The sequence below is a fragment of the Hippocampus comes genome, unplaced genomic scaffold (assembly GCF_001891065.2).
Source record: "Hippocampus comes isolate QL1 unplaced genomic scaffold, H_comes_QL1_v1.1 scaffold112, whole genome shotgun sequence".
In the NCBI taxonomy this organism is placed as follows: Eukaryota; Metazoa; Chordata; class Actinopteri; order Syngnathiformes; family Syngnathidae; genus Hippocampus; species Hippocampus comes.
The window spans coordinates 1,485,546-1,509,227 of NW_017805841.1; the positions used below are offsets into that span (position 1 = coordinate 1,485,546).

General features: G+C 40.7%; 1 protein-coding gene across 3 annotated transcripts in view; it reads left to right on the top strand.

The window, feature by feature from the left end:
- lonp2 (lon peptidase 2, peroxisomal) overlaps positions 1 to 23,081 on the top strand; it is a 33,130-nt gene extending 10,049 nt beyond the window's left edge. For 2 of the 3 annotated variants that reach the window (XM_019888250.1, XM_019888252.1), the window contains 14 exons: positions 941 to 1,063; positions 1,129 to 1,292; positions 4,129 to 4,223; positions 6,638 to 6,756; positions 6,833 to 6,972; positions 9,490 to 9,631; positions 10,201 to 10,351; positions 11,946 to 12,072; positions 13,449 to 13,588; positions 18,536 to 18,624; positions 18,938 to 19,145; positions 19,224 to 19,414; positions 22,307 to 22,554; positions 22,646 to 23,081. In XM_019888250.1, coding sequence (XP_019743809.1) covers positions 941 to 1,063; positions 1,129 to 1,292; positions 4,129 to 4,223; positions 6,638 to 6,756; positions 6,833 to 6,972; positions 9,490 to 9,631; positions 10,201 to 10,351; positions 11,946 to 12,072; positions 13,449 to 13,588; positions 18,536 to 18,624; positions 18,938 to 19,145; positions 19,224 to 19,414; positions 22,307 to 22,537 — 1,920 coding nt within the window. In that variant the 3' untranslated portion in view covers positions 22,538 to 22,554; positions 22,646 to 23,081. The remainder of the gene's footprint in view (positions 1 to 940; positions 1,064 to 1,128; positions 1,293 to 4,128; positions 4,224 to 6,637; positions 6,757 to 6,832; positions 6,973 to 9,489; positions 9,632 to 10,200; positions 10,352 to 11,945; positions 12,073 to 13,448; positions 13,589 to 18,535; positions 18,625 to 18,937; positions 19,146 to 19,223; positions 19,415 to 22,306; positions 22,555 to 22,645) is intronic. The other variant, XM_019888251.1, reaches the window with a different exon arrangement.
- Positions 23,082 to 23,682: the final 601 nt, after the last annotated feature.

Here is a 23,682-nt window from a genome sequence, read left to right on the forward strand (position 1 = left end):
AGCAATTTACTCTGAGCAGCTAATCGGATGCTACGGATCTAGCTTCAGTATCTACACACATAGACAGTGAGGTCTATGTGGCCTCTTGGCCAATCGGAGGCCAGGATGATGCTCGGTAAGCCAATAGCAGAGCAGCTATGAGTATGTTGAGCCCAGGAAACTCGCAGCTGTGACCGAAATAAACATCGTTCACTATGTAAACCAGTGTGGTGGTTGCTGTTGCCTTTTTTCGAACGAAGCAGTAGAGGTCGCTGTTGGATAAGACTTCGTTGTAGTGAATGTCTTCGCGAGGCTGGAGCAGACAAAATGATTTCGTATAACGCAACAGGGGGTTTTTCGTCGTATGGGGGGCAGGAGAATGGGAATTGTGTTAATGCATGAAGATTTTTTCACATAAGGGGGTATTTTCGCCCATGCAGGTTTCGTTCTAGAGGAGTTTCACTGTATTTCAACTTTGCATAATGCTGAAATGCCTACAATAATGATTAAAGGTATATTTTAGGTCTAAAACCTCATTTTATGAAAACTTAGCTAGGCCCACTATGTTACTGTACTACAATGCTGGTACCAGTACTTGTAAAACTACCTATTTTTTTAGGTGGTGCTGGCTGTAAAAAGTTTGAAGTTGAATGAGTTATATTGTTGAAGTTGATTATTACAGACATACTTTGTGATAGTGCAAGCAATGTTGTGTGACTGTAACCAATCATGTGCATAACTGCCCGCGACGAAAATTCGGGGATTATTTGCATTATATGCATACGGACATTTGCACTTTGTATTGTAGCCATGTCTTTTGACACCGGTTTTGTGGGGGAAACTTTGACGGAGAAATTAGCAAACAGGGAGCGCGACTCTTGCATTTAAAGTGTACTCTGATGCAGTTATTAGTTACGTGTTGAAAATGTAATTGGTTGAACAATTGAACTTTGTCATAAAGGTACTGGATGCCGTTATCTTGGAGGAGCGTTTTAGGAAAACATTGCCCATGCTGACCAGACAGATAGAAGGACTTAAACTGCTGCAGCAAACTCGGAGAATGATGCCTGACCCGGAAAAGAAGGTAGAAAGCATATCAGCATCTGGAGTCAGAATATTATTATCAACCGGGTCTACTGTCTTGTTAAGGTGCTACCCGTGCACAAAGGTGGAGTGTTTCCGGGCCGACACTTCAATCTGAACGAGGAAGATGATGAGGACGATAGTGATGATACAGCCTCCCTGGAGAGGAAGGCGCATGCGGCCAACATGCCAGATGCAGCTCTCAGAGTTTGCTTAAAAGAGCTCAAAAGGTGAATGTTGTTTTTGTAAGCTTCAAATAATCCCCAACACAGAAATGTGTTCATTCATTATGAGATCAAACTCATTCATTGGATTGAATGCAACTGAACAGGTTTTGAACTCTTGAAATATTGTGTTCCTCGAGTCATCCCTGCTGAGGCTTACTTTTATTCAGTTTGTTCTTGTATGTGTCATATTATATTTGCTTATTATTAAGTTACTTCCAGGTTTGCTCCATTGCGTCACCATATCATATCAGTTACTGACATTAACTAATTTAGTTATTTTACAAATTAAATTGAAAATACGTCTAGGACTTAAAAGTCTAACATAATTTATTGCATTTTATCCATTTATCAATCCATTCTCGACACTACATGTGTCTAACCTAAGTCCCAGGGGCCACATCTGGACCGCGACATTTATTTTATGTGGTTTGCGAAAGCAAATCAAACGTCAAATTCCACAATGCGTAAAAGTGCACTGACAGTTGAATCTCATCCACACACAGATGTTTTCAGTGCACGTGCATACTGGCGCACCACTTATGTGCACCCCTGTTTAAATGGTTTCACAGTCAAAACAGCCCTCCAAGGCAAATCTTAACTACAATGTGGACCCTGACAAAAATGAGCTTGACACACTTGCTCTACACATGGGATCCTGTTCACGAGGGGTCTCAAACTCCGGTCCTCAAGGTCCACATTGCTGCATGTTTTTGTTTTCCATCTCTCCCTGCTGCAACACATCTAATTCAAATGAGCAGGTTCGTTATCAGGTTCCTTCAGAGCTTGCTGATGAGCCGTACATCAAACAGTTCCCATCCGCTCCTGCCACTGCCGATTACGTGTTGTCACGTGACGGCCGCCGTCCACCAACCCCACCCTCTCTCCCAGTTGACGAATACTTCACGTGCGTGACAGCCGGTGGCTAAAACCACCCCTACCTTCAGCCATCGAACACATTTCTCGGGCCGAATTTCCAGCACGTACCTGCCTCTTGCCCATGCAGCCTGCCTCTGGAACTATCCATCCGTCCATTCTCTGAAACACTTATCCTCACCTCCAAGGTCACGGGCGTGCTGGAGCCTATCCCAGCTGTCTTTGGGTGGGAAAACGCAGTACATATTCCAAATAGAATTGATATCAGGGAGGAATTTTGTGATGGCAGTCGACCAAATCTGAGTTCCTAACAGACTGTTCGACTGTGGATGTTACACCCGATAGCAATATTCCTGGGAACAAAATTGCGTCTGAGCCTTTAACTGTTATGAATGCTTCCAGCCACAGGCAGTTGGTGCGCTCCGTTTTTCTTTTAAAGTAGTTGATTCAGATGTTTAATGAAATGATAAAACAAGATGATTGTATTTCAGTAACATGGTTAAAAAGGGTGAAAAACAACAAACCTCAAGGGGCCTGGTGGCCTTTGAGAACAAATCACTGTGCTTCTCTTAACTTTGAGTGCCTTTCTCTCTATTCAACTCAAAGAAAAACATGATCACCGATTGACACACAATTCCAACTCTTCAGTCACTTTTGACTCCAATCAAATACAGTTACCTTCCTCCTTAGCCATTCACCGAGACAATCTAGCCGTGCCTTTTTCTTACTGGTATGCTGTTCTCCAAGCTTCTGTTGGGCAATTAAAAAATAAAAATGAAACTCAATGAGTCATTGAATGAACATACCACGTGGTGTCTTTGGGTGGGAAAACGGAGTACATATTCCAAATAGAATTGATATCAGGGAGGAATTTTGTGATGGCAGTCGACCAAATCTGAGTTCCTAACAGACTGTTCGACTGTGGATGTTACACCCGATAGCAATATTCCTGGGAACAAAATTGCGTCTGAGCCTTTAACTGTTATGAATGCTTCCAGCCACAGGCAGTTGGTGCGCTCCGTTTTTCTTTTAAAGTAGTTGATTCAGATGTTTAATGAAATGATAAAACAAGATGATTGTATTTCAGTAACATGGTTAAAAAGGGTGAAAAACAACAAACCTCAAGGGGCCTGGTGGCCTTTGAGAACAAATCACTGTGCTTCTCTTAACTTTGAGTGCCTTTCTCTCTATTCAACTCAAAGAAAAACATGATCACCGATTGACACACAATTCCAACTCTTCAGTCACTTTTGACTCCAATCAAATACAGTTACCTTCCTCCTTAGCCATTCACCGAGACAATCTAGCCGTGCCTTTTTCTTACTGGTATGCTGTTCTCCAAGCTTCTGTTGGGCAATTAAAAAATAAAAATGAAACTCAATGAGTCATTGAATGAACATACCACGTGGTACTCGTAACACTTTTGGATTACTTTCACAAAATTCACTGTGTTAGGACTTGTACTATGACATTTATGAAATTTAATAATGCATTCATGGCTTTCAACAATACGGCCAAGCAATTGATAATCTGGTAATCCAATAGGCCTACTTTCTATATCCACGCCAAAGAGCCACAGATTGGTATAATAATTAAAAAGTTAGTACCGGTAGTTTAGAAAACTTTTCACCCCTTTACTTTGGCAATCAGCGGTCATTGAAAGGCCAACCAATGACATTACATTTGGATCATGCAGCAGAGTGGGCTCTCACTCATCGTGTTTACTTTATTTGAATCAGAGATTATTTAAAACCTCTGTGCGACACTGATTTTGGGTGCTAAGAGTGGGCCTGTTTAGAGGGAAAAACATCTACCGGTAGTCACTAATCAGACATCTTATGTCACTGAAATTGTAACTTACTAAAAACGATTTATTTGTAACTCCTTACTGCAAACTCTGGTTATGCCACTGTTGAGTGAGTCCTTGTTCGAAAAAAAAAGTTGCAAATTTTCATCTTTTATCTAGATTGAAGAAGATGCCGCAGTCTATGCCTGAATATGCCCTCACTCGAAACTACTTGGACTTGATGGTAGAGCTTCCATGGAGCAAAAGCACCAAAGGTAATCACATTTTAATTACAGTTATTGCTTGCTTCTCCCCCCCAAAAAAATTGCGTTTGAAAATAACTTTAAAACAAGCAGTATTAGAAAGATCAAGGATGTACCTGTGAGTTGGAGCCACTTTGCAAATGCTTGGCTAAACTCTCCTTTATTTGTAATTTCCACCCATTTTTTACCATTTTGTGTTATTTTTGCATATTGAATATCTTTTTTTTAAGTGTATTTCAGTGACTGTAGACGGAAAAAAATTTCCAAACACTTTGCAAAAATTATCTTATTCAAGTATACCATATGTAAACTTTTTTTTATACTAAACTGGATGCTTTTAGTGCGCTTTTTAAGTCCTATACTTTTATTAACTTCTCAGAAGTATGCTTAAGTATACTTCGCTTGTACTGAAAAGTATAAGGACAGTTACAGTATACTTTTAAAACAAAATTTGTTCCAATTTAGAAGGAAAAAAGTACACTTTATATACTTATAGTATAAGTATAGTTTATAAAGCATACTTCATAAATACGACTTTTTCTAAAGGGAATCATTTTATTCTGTTTTAATTCATCTTTTACAGAACATCCCGACTAAAGTGGGATTATGGTTTGTATGTTGTTTCCATTTGTCTGAAATTCAACACTCGAGGCCTTCTTGAGTAACTCTGGGTGACTTATTGTGAAGGCTGATAAAAACATATCCTTATTTTACCGGAGAGAAATCCTTGTTACCTTGCAAGCAGCCCTGGCTGCATCTTCTGTCTTCCAAATCACTGTTAGAGGCTCCTCATGTGCCAAGTAGCTGCACAGAAACATGCTCTGGATATCAAATTAATAACCAGGACTGCATTCAGGTTTGCGTCTTATTGACTTGGCAAGGTTTCTTTTTTTCCTTTTTATTTTGTAACATGGCTCGCACGAGTCTTGACAAGGAACAGAGGGCGGGAACACATTACACCAGTGTCAAAATCGCTGCATTGGCTCTCTGTGTGTTTTAGGATTGAGTTTAAAGTGCTTTTATTAGTTGTTAAATGCCTTAACGGTCTTGGGCCATCTTACTTACCTGACCTGCTTTTATCATATTAGCCGTGGCGGATCTTGAGGTCCCCTGGCACTGGCCTTTTAATGATTCCCAGGGTGAGGACAAGAACACATGGTGAGGCTACATTCACCCATTTTGGTCCCCAGCTATCGAATTGCCTGCCAGAGGACATCAGGTCTGCAGAGACTGTTGACGTTTTTAAGAGGAGGCTTAAGGCACATCTTTTTAGCTTGGCTTTTAAATAACATTGCTAGTCTTGATATATGTGATAGGTGTATATGTATGTATGTATGTATGTATTATATATATATATATAAAATGTATTTTTTATGTAAGTTTGATGTTTTTAAGCATTGTACAGCACTTTGAGTTGCATTTTTATGTATGAAAAGTGCTATATAAATAAAGTTTGATTAATTGATTGATTGATTGACTGATAACACATTCCCTGAATTGATAACAGAATGCTGTGTGCTTGACAAGAGACAACCGCAATAGCTCTCATTCAAAAACAAGAAATGTAAAAAAGCAAGTTAAAAGTTGTTGACCGTTTCAGTTCTGCCGTTACTGTAGTTTCCTCAAAGTTATTTGGAGTTTCTTTAAGGCTCAAGACACTGTTTAATCCTACATTAATTACATTCTTTGCAATGAGAGCCTATGACCTATGGTGTTCCCCAAATCTCTGATCTCCGCCCCCTATCATTCAACAGTTATGCTTGAGGGACATTGCTAACTGCAATTACGTACACTTAATGGAGCATATACTTCTGTCAAGGACAGAATTTTTTGAAAGCGTACTTAGCCACTTTTGCAGCACCTTTTTGCGTGCTTCATCACACCGACTTCTTCCTTGCATGCCCATGTGTGTGGTCTGCTTCTCTGAGCAATGTCCAACAAAAATATGCCATCAAGTATAAATTCGACTGCCCAGTAAGGGATTGCCAGTCGTTCAATCAGTTATTTTATCCATCCATTTTCTGTCTTCGGGCAGCAGGTGGGGTACACCCTGAACTGGTTGCCAGCCAATCACAGGATACACATAGAAGAACAAAAAATCGCGCACACACTCTCACTTAGGGACAATTTAGAGTGTTCCATTAACCTGCCATACATGTTTTTGGAATGTGGGAGAGAACTGGAGTACCCGGAGAAAACCCATTTTTCAGTCGTTTCACGTAATTCTGCAAATGCTCTGACACAAACATTTGGTCAATTGTGTGGAACTGAATGTTGATTAATTCTGTCTTGAAAAGTGTGCTACTTGGCTGTATCACTAGAACGTCATTGTTGATTTAAATGTGTAAAACTCTCTTGATCTTCATGTGAAAAAATCCCGACTTTATCACTGACTTTTTGTGGCTTCCTTCTGTACGTTTCCACAGACTGCTTGGATATCCATGCTGCCCGGACATTGTTGGATAATGACCACTATGCAATGGACAAACTAAAGAGACGAGTGCTGGAGTACCTGGCTGTTCGACAGCTAAAAGCTTCACTGAAGGTTCCTCTTGTGGATGACCTGATACATGACTGTTTCTTTCAACAATAAATTGACACAACTTTGGACTTGTCATCAGGGCCCGATCCTGTGCTTTGTGGGACCTCCAGGAGTCGGCAAGACCAGTGTGGGGCGCTCTATCGCCAAGACCCTGGGCAGAGAGTTTCATCGCATCGCTCTTGGGGGTGTTTGTGACCAGTCGGACATCCGAGGACACAGGTACAGTGGACCCGAGCTATTCGCAAGGGCTAGGGACTGAGCTTGACTGCAGACCATGACTCCAATCTCCTCAAAGTCATAATAATTGACTATATTAATATTTCTAATCGCTGGTCATCAATGTGTGACCTGAGGTCCAAAATTGTCCTGCCGCAAATTATAACTGGTGATTATATCAGATAATGTTAATGGGAAAAAAATGCTAATTAGGGATGTCGCAATATTCACAGTAATAAAATTGCCTATAATTACATTGTTGTGGTCTTGTGTCGGTAAAAAACAATGAGCCGTTCTGCTTAAAATATAATTTTATTCAGCATGTCAGCATGTTAATTCAAGGGCACGTTGATAAGAGACACTTTGAATGCTCTTCGTGGCCTCCGGGTCCCTCATTGGGGTGGCTTCGCAATCGATTGGGCATTACACATCCTCACGCCAGCATACAGTATGTGACAAGCCGGGAAGAGTGACTGTTGGAACTGAGCTACACCCTTTGCTTTTGACCTCACGCCAGGGGGTCTCTAAACCATCTTTGGTTTGGTCCCTCACCTATGACTTGTTTGCCATTGGTGACCCTGCCAGGGGAATAAATCTTAATTCCAATACCACACACTCAGTCAAGCATTTTACATCTTTGGTCAAAGGTACATTATAGCAGCATTCAATGGTCTGTAGTAATATCCAATAACAAAAGCCGTCAAATGAAGGAACGGTAACTCACAGGTGTCAAACTCAAGGCCTGGGGGCCAGATTCAGCCCACCACGTCATTTTATGTGGCCTGTGAAAGCAAATCATGTGTGTCATCTTCCATGATCCTTGCTAAAATCTGTACCAAAATGTCAAATTGTCATGTGTAACCAACACTGAGATTTTGCAATAATTTTGTTCCCCTGCTTACATTCACTTGAACAAGAATTGAACAAACAAATATAGTTGGCTAATTTCAAAACTAGTCATCCATCTTTTTTTTTCTGTACAAGTAAATAATACGATGTGATGATTAAACATTTATTCGGTTTCATTGTTGATGTTAACGCCAAAGTGGCCCGTGACCAAAATGAGTTTGACTCCCTTGCTGTAGCTGTAACCAGAAGACTTGCTGTGATGTTCAGAGCTGTTCTCACTTTAACTGCTTTGCAAAGAGATTGTAATCAGTCAAAAATTAGACTGTAAGACTCATACTTTCCTGATGTGATTTAGTGGTTTTATAGGCTGTGCAGACCGTTTGAAGTGACTACTCCCCCCTCCAAAAAAAAAAAAAAAATTGTCATGTATCTGTCCTTTATTTGCTTGTTCTTGTTTTCTTTTTTGTTTGTCCAATTTTCTCCCGTCGGGATAATAAGGCTATTTTTCTCACCATTATGACAAAATAGTGGAATGTTGCAATGGAATGGTATGTTTGCAACACAAGACTGGGATGAATTATTTGTGGCTGGATTTGTTATAAACAAATGGGCTGGTACTACGTTTTGCATTGCTCATCTGCTTACTGTTTCTTCTGAATAATCAAACTGTCACCTTGTGAGGTGTCAGGTGAAATATCTATGATCTATTACTCGAAAGCAGTGGACCACAAACTTTCATCCGCCAGGGACCAGTTCATTTTTTGCAGACCGCCACCTATTCGTCAAGAAGCGTGCGGGCTACATTCCTGATCTGAAAATAATCAGGGGGTTGCTGCTGACTGTATGTAGGGTTAGGGTTAGGTTATATCCATACCGATACCCATGGATTCACCTCTTCACAGATTTTTTCAAACATTTTTCTGACCCCCCTCATGGTAAAAAGTTATAGTCATCATAAAGTGGCGATTCAGATTTTCATACGAATAAATCCCCCCTGAAAAAAAAAAATTGGAATGCCAAGGATATCGTAGTGGTTTCTGGATAATTTTGGGCTGCGTAGTTGGAAAATTGCACCCATTCCTTTGATTTGGCTGTAGTTTTTGAAAAACTGGATTTTTTTTTTTGACAATTAAGTGAACGATAATTAATGTACTTTGACAGTTTAGGAAATCTACTTAATTGTTATTAAAAGTAGTGGTTGTTTTGACGTCACCTGTTTTTGCATTTGTTTACTGCTAATATTGCCCAAACCTTTTGTTTGATTTTCACATGAATCATGATTTGCATGTAGAATTCTCTCTGTGATAATAATTGCCGTCTTCCACGATACCACATCAGAAATGAAAGAATGCCCTATGGGCATGCTTGAAAAGACAGCTTCAGCTTGATTAAAGTTATAGCATGTGAAGAATACTAACGTTATAACTTTTATATTTTTTCACACTCTTTTAAGGCAATAACCTGGACTATCTCAAAAAGTAGCTCTAATTCCGGAAAAAAAAAAAAAAAACAATGTCATTTTCATCTTCGGCGACATCCAAACACACTAAAACTGTTCAAACTTTCTTGGTAACAAAATGAATGTTGACCAGTATGATTGATTTCGAAATAAAGAAGCAATTTAAATGGCTGACACTTAAACCCTTGCCTTATGTTTACATCTGACTCTAGACGTACTTATGTAGGCAGCATGCCGGGCCGCATCATCAACGGTTTGAAGACAGTGGGCGTCAACAATCCAGTTTTCCTCCTGGATGAAGTGGACAAACTAGGGAAGAGCCTGCAAGGAGACCCTGCAGCTGCATTGCTCGAGGTTTGCCCTTTTCATCATGTTGCAATCATCTTATGGAGAATGACTTTTCCTCTGTCAAACTTTAACTGGAAGCTTGTTGTTATTTTAGGAGTTAAAACAGCTGCGGCGTGCTCTCGCTGTTCTTAATGGCTCAGATAGATTGACAAATAAGTCTGTGTGAAATGTACATGAGGGTACATGTGTAAAGCTTTATGGGCATCCACCGTATGATGTAGATACACTGATAGTGTACTCCATTTACCATTTAATCAAACTGGATTTTTCATCTGTTGGACTGTCATGTGTTTTGTTTTTTTTGTTTTGATTTTGATTTTTTGACTGACTGGTGGACCAGAGATATTTGCTGAAGGAAGCATGGATAAAATAACATGATGGACTGACTGACTGGCAATTCCAGTTTGGTTCGGCTTGGAAAAAATGATGATGGACCGGCAAAATGTTGTAAATTGTCCATCTTTGTATACGATCTTACACAATGATACATCTTCCCTAGAAAGGCTTAATCAGCCTTGCATGAGGTCCTTTTTGCAAACATCAGCTGACTGTTAATATTTGCTCCCTTACCTTAGGTGCTCGACCCGGAGCAAAACCACAGCTTCACAGACCACTATCTCAATGTGGCTTTTGATCTCTCTCAAGTGCTCTTCATTGCCACGGCCAACACCACTGCGACTATCCCCCCGGCCCTGCTGGACCGAATGGAGGTGCTGCAGGTGCCTGGTGAGTTGAGTAGCTCTTGGTCAAAGTTCAGGCATTTAATGCATTTGTTTTGAGTCAGGAATGTTTGAAATCAGTGTGGGAAGAAAAGCTTGGCTATATATTGTTGCTGATGGTGTCACGGTGGCTGAGTAAGTTAGCATGTCCCCCTCACAGTACAGAGATCCAGGGTTTGAATTTCGGCTCCGTCCAATTTCATATTTTTTCACAAATCTATGCTATTGGTCACTCCACATGTGTGGGTGTTATTTTTACACATTTTTTTGACCAACCAAAAGTGTTGAAAATAGCTTGCCTTTATTCGACAATGTAATGTTCATGGTTGAATGCGGTCTCCTGATGAGTGATGATTTTTGAGGTACAACAATTCCCCCAATGTAGCATTTCTCGTTAAATGCTGCTCAATCACTGAAAGCTTCATCAACAGGCGGCTGCTGTTTAAATAAAAAAATGTGAGTGGCAGTCAAAAAGTAACAAGCCCAATTTAATTTAACCTACTAGCTCACAATTGACAATTTTTTTTTGCTCACACACAAAATAAAAAAGAAAAAAAAGAAAACATCCACATTCGTTATACATAGTTTGCGGGAAAATTTATCACGTTGTATAGACACTTACCGGTACTTAGGGGTAGGGAAGAGGGTGTTCTTTCATTCCGATCTGATATTTAATGGCTAATAATACAAATTTATCAGTGGTGGAATGGTTCACCACATGCACTATTTGGTTCATATCTCAATTTTGTGGTCACAGTTTTCGGTTCGGTACACTTGGAACTTCTGGGAAAATCAATTATGTCTTGTGAAAAAGTGAAAGAATGAACACATTGTCTTCTCACTCACTTATTATTAATCATTATTATTGTTGCTATTGTGTTATTAATTACTAATTTGTATAAATCAGAAATATATCTTTGTTTGTCTATTCATGACAGCTGCCTATAGTGATCGGCAGAAAAATTAAATGGTCTTCCATTAGATGGCAAAAGGTACAATACTCGCATACCCCGCCAGTAATTGGAGCACGTCACATATGTGCAAGTCACAAGTAAATCTGAAGTCACAGCCTTCAAGTTTCAAGCAAATCTCAATGAAGTTGCTGTTGGAGTCAAATCACGTCACCCAAAAAGCGAGTCAAGTCATTACTTTGTTCAAGCAAGTCAAAAGTCAAGTCATAAGGACAACAGGACAACTTCCTGTTTATGGGAATGATGATAAAATGTTTTTAACCCGATTAGAGTAAAATATACAGGAGGAAATTTACCGTGCAGTCGGTTAAATTAAATTGGGCTCATTACCTTTTGACTGCCCATCGTATCTCCATCCAGGGGGAACATATCGAGACACAAACTTTCAGAGGCACATCCACATTGTCACTGAGTTTAAATTACACCCACACTGCCTGCATATGAACATCTAAACCATTAGTTACCCATAAATAAACATTGTCTTCATAAAATAGTCCTGTATATTTTCTGCATTTTTCTTGGTGTGGATATGAATTTGACAGTATGCAGTATAATAAGTGCAGTAGTTTGGAAGAAATATTGTTGGCATTCATCCAAAAAACTGACTACGTCATCCAATGAGTGTTTCAGGCTACACGCAGGAGGAGAAGGTGGAGATAAGTCTCCGGCACTTGATCCCAAACCAAATGGAGCAGCACGGACTATCACCTAAACAGCTGCATATACCGCCAGACACCACTAAGGATATCATAAACAGGTGCACAGAAGAACCAACAACCTGTACAAATGACGTTTTGCTTGAAAGTGCATCAGTGGGCAGACAAACGGAGCCCCCCGTTGCACACTCATCTGTGGCAAACTGAATTTCCACTACTTGTTATAGGAAGCTGTCATTAAGTTGTCAAGTGCTTGAGTGGTTTGCAGCAGCACTGCAACCTTTTGATGACAGAGAACATCCTTCAAAATACCACATTCAGTACACATTGTGGTAGAAAGCAGACCAATTAGAAGGTGTGGATAGATTCTAATGACATAATGTGCACTTTGCTTTTTGCACTCCAGAACAGCCTCCTAAGAATCACTAATTGTCATCATATAGTCTTTAGCCATTCATGATGTATTAGCCTCAACTACAGTGGGTGTATCTGGTTAGCCCACCAGTCAGTCAAACATACAAACAGGGAATTATTCACACCAACAAGCAATTTTAGAGGCCCGTATTAAGTTAAGAGACTTGTTTTAGGTCAAATAAGGCTGAAAAGCCCAACTCAAAATAAAATTGTGCTGACTCTAAAGCTAATTCTTGTGGGAATATTTTCTACATTTCTGAAATTTTATCACTGTCTAAATTCTGTCACTGGGAGTTTATTTCTTGCAAGAAAGAGTAGATTCGGAACTTCGCAAACGCATAGCCCATACCTGTGTCTCCACACACACCATCAGACAGTAGTTCATCATCATTATGAATCAGGTGCTGTAGTTGAATAGTAAATTGTCAAACCAGACAACTGATGACAGGCTAAAGTGTTACCATTTCTGCACATTCTTGATGCACTCACCGCTCAATGAGACACTTACAGTAAATACACCTCAATAGAAGGTGTCAGTCCTTAGCTAATATTCACATCCTTTTGTGTCTAATTGTTTTGAGTGGATTGTTTTTTTCCTACTTTTGTCTCCTGAACAAATTCCAGAATTAAAACAACTTTGTTACATTGACGCTTCAAAAATGTACTCCACGTAAGCAATAGAATTCTTCCAGTTAATCAGCTAAATAATTTGTATGTCCTTCCCTGAGGAGAATGGCGACAAAATGCTTGGTCCCTGAGTGACTTTTATTCATTTTACCAAGATATAATATAGTCACATTACCCTGAGCAAAAAGTAGTTTATTCAAGTACTGTATACTATAAGTAAAGTACATATGAAAACAGTTTTAAAATAGACCATTCGTTGAAGGTGTGCCTTATATGCCAAAGCGCCTTTTTGTGTGGAAAATATGGTAATTGTTCTCCCAGATGAATTTTTAACGTCCCATTTTGAAGCCATGTTTTATTTCCAGGTTCCTTTTTTTTTTTCAATTCCTTGACAAAAGTCTAAGCGCTATTGTTGGCATTGCTTTTATTGCGACAGGTACACACGTGAGGCTGGTGTGCGCTCGCTGGAGAGGAAGATTGGAGCCATCTGTCGAGCTGTTGCTGTGAAAATCGCCGAAGTCCAAACCGATTCGAAGACTAAAGAGGTGACTGGTGAAGGTCACACACAGCAGGGAGGTAAGATGAGGATGATGACACACGCAAATGTCGCTTTTACAGAAAAAGAACATAACTCTAAGAAAAGTCAGAATACCACATGCAAATAAAAAGCGTTTCAGTTAGCCTACATACTGCAACAAATCATTTTTAAACTTGGTAAATGTGGGACACAGCAAGAATGCTCGGCCTTTTAGCCTGAGGGAGAATATTAAGTGGAAGAGCAGATGTTGTTCTTTAGCATGTTACCGTGCATTTTTAATCTCTACACAAAAAGAGCATTGAACCCAAAAGACTGCCAAACGTCATGTTGAGTAATGTATAATCAAGAATGTGAGTGTGTGTGTGTGTGTGTGTGTGTGTGTGTGTGTGTGTGTGTGTGTGTGTGTGTGTGCGCGCACGCATTCGTGCTAGTGTGTTGACATTAGTTTGACTGTTCTTTGAAACACTCCTGCCGCTTATAAAGTGAGGTTTGAAATGTACATGTATAATTTGATTCAAATACAGTTCCAACCCTCTAATATTCTCCGACAGGGAAAATGAAACTGTTTCGTGTTTTGCTTCAATACTTCTGACCTTTGAAACTTGAACAGTTTAAAAGAACAACTTGGAGTGAAAATGTCAAGGAAAGTATGATTTTAAGGATTCGAAAACCTACCGTAATTTCCGGACTATAAGCCGCGACTTTTGTCACACGCTTTCAACTCTGCGGCTTATTTCATGAAACGGCTTATATAAAGACTTTTCTAAGCTTATACACAGGTGCGGCTTATGTGTGTACAAAATATTTTTTTCTTTTAAAAATGTAGTGGTGCGGCTTAAAATCACGTGCGGTCTATAGTCCAGAAATTACGGGTAATTTGCTGTCCAATCGAAAACAAAAGAAGGCAAAGCAGCTTAGGACTTTAGCATCTGCTGAACTCCCAAACGATTCCTTTGTCAAATACTGCTGTTCCTCTGCACATAAGACTGTATGTCACTCAACACTCTGTACTGGTTCTTTTCAATTGGCAATCACGGCTGCTACTACTACTTGTTGTGACTTTTAGCTTGTCCCATCAGATATCGCCTCAGCCCTTTCTGACACGACACTCACAGTATTTTGTCCAGCCTTGGGACTGGCAGTGCTTGTTTGAGATGCGGGGGACTTGAGTCATACGACTTGGGGCTGGAGTCAGACTCAAGTTGCCATTTTTATTACTTGTGACTTGCTCGGCAAAAACAAAGACTTTGACTTGAATTGCATTACTTGACAAATCATCTTGTTTATAGTTTTAAATCTGCAATGTATAGTCATGAACTGTATCCCAGTTTGCCAGAAGAAGGAAAGAAAGAAGAAAAGATGGAAAGCAAACATAAAGGAAGAAAAGAAAAAAATACAACAAAAAAGAAGCTTTATTGTGTCATTGGTGTTGCACACTTGCTGATGTGAAGTGATTCCCTATACACCAACAACGATGGGAGCATCTCCGAAGATGGTTTGCAACTCACAGAATGAAAACAAAATAGCGACGATGCCGAACTTCATTCGTCATTACAAAACTCAGAGAGACAGGCCAGGCCGGGGCTACCCCTGCTCACTCTCTGGCCACCCCCATATCGAGAGGAAAATTTTGATATCTGTGACTTTCCTGCCATGTTCCCCCAGTAGTTTGCCGTTCAGCGCTTTTCTGCCATCTTTGAATGGGAATTTATATGTAGGAGACTCCTTTTGCAAGGGCCAAAAAAATTTTTTTTAAATCACAGGATGTTTTGGGTTTTTTTTGTTTGCAATATGAGCCAAAATTCATGCTGAGAAGTAACTAGTTTTTGTTTGTCAGTGTTGTCTCATTCCAACCAGTGCAGTTTCCAGCCATATTTATTCGGGTGCGTTGGTTGTCTGTAATTCTTGCCTGTTTGATTGTAATGCAGTCCAGGATGCACCTGGCCTCTCGGCCAATGTCGTTTGGGCTTGGCTCCAGTTCATCAGTAACCCTGAACAGGATGTCATGGAAACTGGATTGTTTCATTTGTCCACAGATTCAAAATGAATCAGTTGGCAGCATCTTTTCTTCTAACAGGTTCATCATAGTATTATGAAGCCCCTTTTTAATTCATCACATATTTTGTTGAGTATTCTAGTTCATGATTCCCCAAGCCGTGCATGCTCCAAATCTGTTTAAATTGGATTCAAGTGTTGCATGTGTTTTCCTTTGGACATGTTCCCAAGTTTTTGTTTGTGTGCGCTGGCTTGCCGTGGTGCTGAAAGATGGACTTTTGTTCTCTGCTTTCATGCAGACACCTTTATGTGTTGTGACTAAAGAGAATGTTACTGGACCACTGCTCCTACCAGTTCATTGTGTTTGCCTTTGGGAGATCTGATCAAAAGTGGAGAAAACTAGAGGAGACTGTCAACATTAATATGACAACGCTTTATTGTAAGGAGAGGCATTGTTGACTTTGGTTGATTTGCATTGACCCTCACATGGGCCAACAAATGATTCTCACATGAGCTCTGAGAATGCTCTAAATACATTGTCAGCATTAACTTGGAAATATTCTAAGCCAATTCCTTTGGGTTGCGAAAGTCATGATCATGTGAACTGTTGACACATGAGCGGTGGGGCTGGCTTCAGACATGGTGTGCCTCTTTGAAACATCTGTTGTTTTTAAATTGGGTTCTTTTTAAGGACTGTTTTGATTCCTGCCCAATGCCCAATCATTTAAGTCGTCTCCCAAATGTGCATGTGACAGTATTTGTCTGGCTGATTGAGTTCACATTATAGAGTTCCTAACTTGACTTCTATCTGCACTGAAATCCTTTGAGGCGATCATGATGCTAATTCTTTTGACCAGTTGACAGCTAAAACCGGCTGCTCATTGACATTTACAAGTTGGCAAAGAGGCAGATGTGCTCTCAATCTATGTATTACTGGTGGTCAGGCCAATAAAGGGCCTCCTGAGGTTTATTAGAACTTGGAAGGGAACGTAAACATTTCGTCCTGACAGCTGACAGAGCAATCAAAGGATGGAGGCACATAATGGTCTGGATGATTGAGGAGCACAAGAATGATTTCAGTGTGTCGACTTGGCCTTCATATGCGCCACATCTTAGTCCAAAGGCACATCTGCAGGACGTGTTGCTCGTAATCTCGCTTGGAAGTGCAATCCTGTCTGCCCAGAAAAAGTGCTTTTCAAAATCAGCAAATGCCCATCTAAGGTGGATCACGATGTTGAGGTTGTTTTAGTTTTCTGATTCAATGCCGCTCTTAAAACTCGACCTGGCATAGAGGACACTGGTCAACTCCATGCTGTTCCTTTGTTCTGGAGAAAGAATTGATAGCATAATTTGTTTTTAGGTTGATAACCTGCAAGAGAAAACAAAATCCTGTCATCTAAAGCGGAGTGCACACATATCCGACTTCAACAACCTCCCCACCCCTTAAACGCGACCCAATTTTCAATATTTGTATACAGTGGTGCCTCTACTTACAAATGTCTCTTCATACGAAATTTTCAAGTTATGAAACGCCTAAACAGGAAAATATTGCCTCTTGTTACGAAAGAAATTTCAAGATACGAAGGGTAAAAATACAGTATGGTCTGCTACTCGCAGCTCTGAGTTTCCTGAACGCAACATACTTATAGCTGCTCTGTCATTGGCTATTACCTAGCATCTTCCTGACATCCCATTGGCTCAGAGGGACCTCTACCGTATGTGTCTATATGTGAAGATTGATAGGTATGTGTCTGTGCAACGTCCTCATCATTCAACCCTTGGGCCATGCGGTGTTCCGATAGTTTTACGTAAATGTGAATCACCTAGAAAAAATGTTCACCAGTCCGGCGATCGCTCACTATGCTGTTGTTTGCCTTGGACATTTTCAAAGGATTGTTAAAAGCTGAAAAAAAAGCAAAGGTCCATGGATCACTTCTTTACAAAACGCCAGGCAAAAACACTTTTGAGAGAGAACATGGACTAAAGAGGGCAAAAAAACGATGAGGACGCAGTTAAAAGTTAAATGACCATCATTTTTATTCTATATTCTTTGTTTTTTACATTATGTACAACTCTCATTTATTGTGCAATAATCTAATTGTAATTTGTTACATATTTTGATGCCTTTTTATGCTTTAGAAAACATTTATGTCTGAATTTTGGGGGGCTTGGAACGGATTAGGGCATTTACATGGAAAACGTTTTTCTACTTACACAATCTTCTCGTTAAGAAATTTCTTCCAGAACCAATTAATTTTTTAAGTAGATCGCACTGTACTCTGTATACACTCAGCAAGATCTGATAATTTAGTTCTCTCTCCAAGGGCTCAATTTGCGGGTTCTCTCAGCTTGCTCTTAACTCATTATCTGGAAAGAATTTTTTTTTCCTGATGGCTTCTCGGTCATAAATTTGAGGTGGGTGCAGTTAATGTGCGTCCCAAAAGCACCTAACAAAGTCAAAGAAAAATAAAATGCAGTTGACTTCATCCTTTCTTACTCCCTGAAATTATATGATGACAGTTGACAAATTTGGTCGAATTCCATATCGTCCCATATCAGAGACTTGACAGTTATTTTCGTGGTCAAACGCATGTAAATAATCATTTGAGGGGAAGAAACCAAGCGCACCTGAAAGCTAAAAATAGCCATGCATTCACTTACCTGTCTATTTTCTAGCTCTTAACCCTTTCAGGGGCAGCGGTCGCTGCAGTGGACCTCTTACCATGTTATCAGGTTAATCCTGTTTAGGGTCAAGGCATGTGCAAGCTGAAGCCTGATGACTTTGCTGTCCACAGGGCACAAAAAAAAACACACACACACATTCACAGTCACATACTATTAGCTAATAAGAGCCTTCAGTTAACCTAGCATGCGTGTTTTTTGTTATGTGAGGAGACACTTTGAGCCAAGATTGAACACCCAGAACCTTTGGAGCAGATGCGTTTACCCCATGCCCCACCGCGATGTACCGCTAACTGTTTTGTACTTAGCAGAGAAGGCAGCCCCCCCAGCGATGCCAATCGTGATCGACCACGGGGCCCTAAAAGACATCCTCGGCGCTCCGCCCTTCGACATGGAGGTAAGCAGGAGGAAGAGCACATGCGGATCATTACAATAGTGCTGATGCTATCAGCGTGTTGTGCATTATCGAAAACCAGTCCTCAACTGGCCTCCAAATGTTGTTGTCTCTCATAAGTAGTTGTTTCCGTGGGTCTTTCAGCTTCTACATCTGCTGTCAATCACGTGTTCATTTCCTCTGCACCCTCTGTCAACTCATCGTCCACGTGAAATCCATTACTTCAGTTTGAGACGACGACTTTTCCTCCGTCCAGTTTTACTCCGCCAAATCCAGTGTGTCTTATCAGTGTTGCGGTGCGTGGATGTGTGTTGAGGTGTCAGAGCGGCTTACCCTACCCGGCGTCGCCCTGGGATTGGCCTGGACCCCTCTGGGTGGCGAGATCATGTTCGTGGAGGCCAGTCAAACGGAGGGCGAAGGTCAGCTGACTCTTACGGGTCAGCTGGGTGATGTCATGAAGGAATCGGCACATCTGTCCATCAGCTGGCTTCGAGCTAACGCTAAACGCTACCGGCTAACAAACAGTATGTCCATCGATACGTGTCAAATCATACCTACTCCGTACAGGACTTGTGTACCATGTGAAATTATTTTGGAAACAGTGGTGGGAGGTCCGGATCCTTTAGAAGGGACAGACATACATCTTCATTTCCCTGCCGGAGCTGTGACCAAGGATGGCCCCTCTGCTGGCGTTACCATAGTAACTTGCCTGGCCTCGCTGTTCAGTGGAAGACTGGTTCGATCAGACGTCGCCATGACCGGAGAGATCACGCTGAGAGGCCTGGTTCTTCCGGTATGTCAACCCCATGCAATCAGTAGTTCACTCACAACCATTATTTAACGTTTGGTTGTTTTGTGCAAGTCACAAAGCTGAATAATAGTGATTTGTGAGGATTTTAGGCCAGATTTTGTGCATGTACATTTTTGGCCACAAAGGCCTTTCAAGGTTGAATGCATTTGAGGAGGGCACGAGGATTAAAACATGACGGGAATTGTGAAGAATAGAGTTATGTGCACAAGCCTTAAATTATTGAAGCATTACATAAGAGCATCATATAAATTGCCTGACCAGAGAATTTCCTCTGGCAAAAAGTGTAGCAATTGTCTCGTTATGTCCTGATCACCTGATAAGTCATTCATTGCCACAAGATATGTTTATTTGCGTCACAAATGAGCACAGAATCATAAAAATAACTACCCGGTAAGTCATTTGATGTTTAGCCTCAAAGTTTTTCGATTCGCCCCGATTCATAACTTGGCACAACAAATTGGACAAATTTTCAGATTAGACAGAGAATTTTTGAAAGGCAAAAGCTGGTGGTTTTGAGGCTTGCACAAGACACGGACACATTCACTCTATGAAATCAATTCCAAACACATCTCCTAAAGAAGGACGGATGTGAAATATCTTGCTTCGGCAAATCTTTTGCAGTCGTCATGAAAGCTTCCTGGTTCATCTTGCGCCTCTATTTTCTACCTTTACAGGACCCTGAGATCTCAATTAAAATCTCAGTGTCAGTGATTTTTTTTTTTTCAGGTCATGTTACCATCTTGTGTGATTGAAAAAGGTTAAGAGCCTGTTGTGACAAAGTAACGAGTAGAAAGTCCAGGTATCTGCTTTAAAACGTTGGGCGTGAAAATCAGACTTTGGCAGAAAAATAAATACTCAGGTTATATACCGATATTTGAAAAGTATAATGAAGTACAGGAAGAAACTATTTATGCAGTACGGTTGACCCCCACCCACTATTTGCACTGATAAACATTCAATATGTATTTTCCATGAGAAACAGGGAGATATGGGGATTTTATATATATATATATTATAAATACTTCCTGATCAGAATATTTGATTTTCAGCAAAATTATAGTGTCCTGGTTTTTAATTAAAAAAATCTAGTCTCCCTATCTTAATTCGTAGTCTACAAAGGCAGTATTCATCAGATATTTTTGAGTTGACTTCCTCTTTTAAGGGACACAAATGATAATAATGGTTAACAGATTTCCATCAACAATCCATAACTTTGTGACCTATTTTCTGTCTCGCTGCAAACGGTAGATCACAGACAGCCTGCACAGAGCATGCTTCGTGCCTCCGCTTTCGAATTAAGGAAGCTTGCACGGATTTAATTTGAGAGGGCATGGCAGTGATATCCGGTCCTGGATTAACGGGCAGCCTTCACGTGAACATTCACAACTTTGTTATTTCACCAATCTATCCACCACTTGCGCATGCGTCCTGAGTTATCCATATGGATCACGGATCAAAGAGGATCCGTTGCACCTGCCGAAGTGGCTCGCTGGAGTTCACCCACATTTCTTAATGTCAAGACCTGGTAACATGCTTGAGTCAAGATACTTGTTAGCCATCACGGTCAGTCCGAGGCAGAGACTCAGAGTTCACCACGTATCATAGCACAATGGTTGAAAGACGAATGTAAAATAATGGTGTCATTGAAGCGATTTGTCCCAAGTCACGAGTCCACATGTGGTGTTCCATATGGACTTGAATCATTTGCAAACAATGCGGTCGGACAGACAAATGTGGCAAATCGTTTGCACATTTATTCCATATTCTTGATATCTATCTTAAGTTCCACATAGAAGTCCACTCTTTGTCCTACACTAGTAAGACCATTTAGCACACGAGACAAAAACTAGGGACACACCAGTAGAAAGTGCATCTTACAAGTAATATTTAACCACTACTGCATTTGACAGCTGTATAAAAGTACTAGTAGGGCAACTACATGTCACTTGGGAAGCAAAATGAGTATTAGTTGACATCTGTGCACTATTAGTACTTGTGAAGTGCTAGATCAGGGATGGGCAACTTCACCAAAGTGAGGTCCCACAATTTTTCATCAGCGCTACTTGCGGGCCACATAGGGTGAGCACCTCCTAACCCAGTGGTTCTTAACCTTGTTAGAGGTACCGAACCCAACCAGTTCATATGCACATAACGCCGAACCCTTCATTAGTGAAATATATATATTTGTTTATTTATTTTTTTATTTTTTACAAATTCAAGACTTTAAAAAAATCGCATTTATTAAAAACAGAAAAACTCATTCACATCCCCAAATGAGTAGGCTGCCTCACTCAACTTTTTGAACACAAAGCAGTACAGGGCAATGTCGTTAGGTTGGGCCTGTGTAAGGCAAGTCCATATCACAACAGCTGCTTGTCCAGTTCAGCCTTCATCCACATTGTAACACTATGAAGCACTTTTTTGGAAGGGCGCAAGTTTACTAACTCCTCATATACTTTAAACAAACCACCACTGCTGTTTAAAAAACAATCACAGCAAAAAAACAACAAAAAAAAATGCTGTTTGTCTACTTTTGAGATCGATGTTGTGGAGGCCATGACAAGCTCTTCGATGCACAATTCCAGCCTCGGGGTTGGAGGCGCTGGTGAGCAATGTCAGCCATCCTGTGGTTAATATAAATATATATATATATATATATATATATATATTTATTTTTTTTTTTTTGTCGAGCGGGAGACAAAAAAAAAAAACAAAAAACTAGCAAAATAATCACTTTTTCGTTCTGCTGACAACCTACCATTCTTTTAAATCTAAGCCTGAAATTCAAATACAGTATGACAAATCTGGCCCTTTATTGGTGTTGATGTTTGGAATGACCCAAATATTCAATCAGATGTTTGTGGTCCTCCTCAGGTGGGCGGTATTAAAGACAAGGTGCTGGCAGCCCACAGGGCGGGGGTCAAGCGAGTCATTGTGCCCAAACGTAACGAGAAGGACCTGGAGGAGCTTCCGGCGAACGTGCGAGACAACCTGGACTTTGTCGCCGCCGCCAACCTGGACCAGGTGCTGAACGCCGCTTTCGACGGAGGCTTTCCCGGGACAGGCAGGATGCATGAACACCCTCAGCTCAGCAGCAAGCTGTAACGCAGCACACTGGACAGGTTTGGGCCTCCAGCACGCATCCTGTCAATCTTGTGCCACATGCACGTGTCAACCGTCCATCCATTTTCTATACTCCTTTATCTTGTTTAGGGTGAAGAAGGGCTGACTTGCTCCTGAACTGGTTGCCAATCAATCACAAGGCACAAATAGAGACAGACTCACGTTCTCAGCGTCACTGAGTAGGAACTGAACCCTCGCTGCCTGCACGCAAGTCAGGCGAGTGGACATTCTTCAACTTCAGTCTTCAACTCGTCTTCTAGATCTGATAACAACAATAAAATGCAATATTAGCAATGTAGCTCAGCGCTAAGGAACAGTCATTGTTGTCAGTGACAGAAAGAGTGTATTATTTGATCGATTTGGGCTTATCACAACAGTTCTCCCCCTCCTCTTTGAAGGGGGCATATTATGGAAAATTGGCTTTTTAAAGGTCTTGCTCACATGTAGTTGGGACTCGGGATCGCCCGCATGTACTTTGTAATTAAAGAACCAATTAAATCTTTTGTCATCTGCCTATTCCTGAAAATGTGTCCGCGCACAAATGTTTCTGAATTGTACATCACAACCACCCACCTTGAGTTTCTCCGACCGTAACATCATCACTTCGGCTGGGCAAAGAAACTTCACCCTTTGCAAGCAAAAAAAAAAAAGGGGAAAACGGCGAAGGTAAACCTCCCAATCCATAATGCTAACAAATGAACAGCTTACATTCCACGGAGCTTGTGTGCACCAGTTACTAGTTATCGCTGGTAGCAAACACTTTATTGTTTGACAGTTCCTGACCACTTACTCAACATTTCAAGATGTTGAAGTAAAGTTAAACCAAATGGCCACAATCACTTAGCAGATATGAAATGAGCACGGCAAACGCCATTCTGTCCTTGGTTCAGTCTGTGTATCATAGCTTGCAGCCAATGGCTCCTCAGATGTTTTTGACATGGACTGTTTCCTCTTGAAATTGAGCACGCAACAGCTCGGCATGTTATTATTGTATGAAACTATTCAAAAGTGCCACAAAATAATAATAATAATACCGTATTTTCCGCACTATAGGGCGCACCAAAAAGTCTTCCATTTTCTTAAAAGCTCACCGAGCGCCTTAAAATCCGGTGCGTCTTTTGTATGGT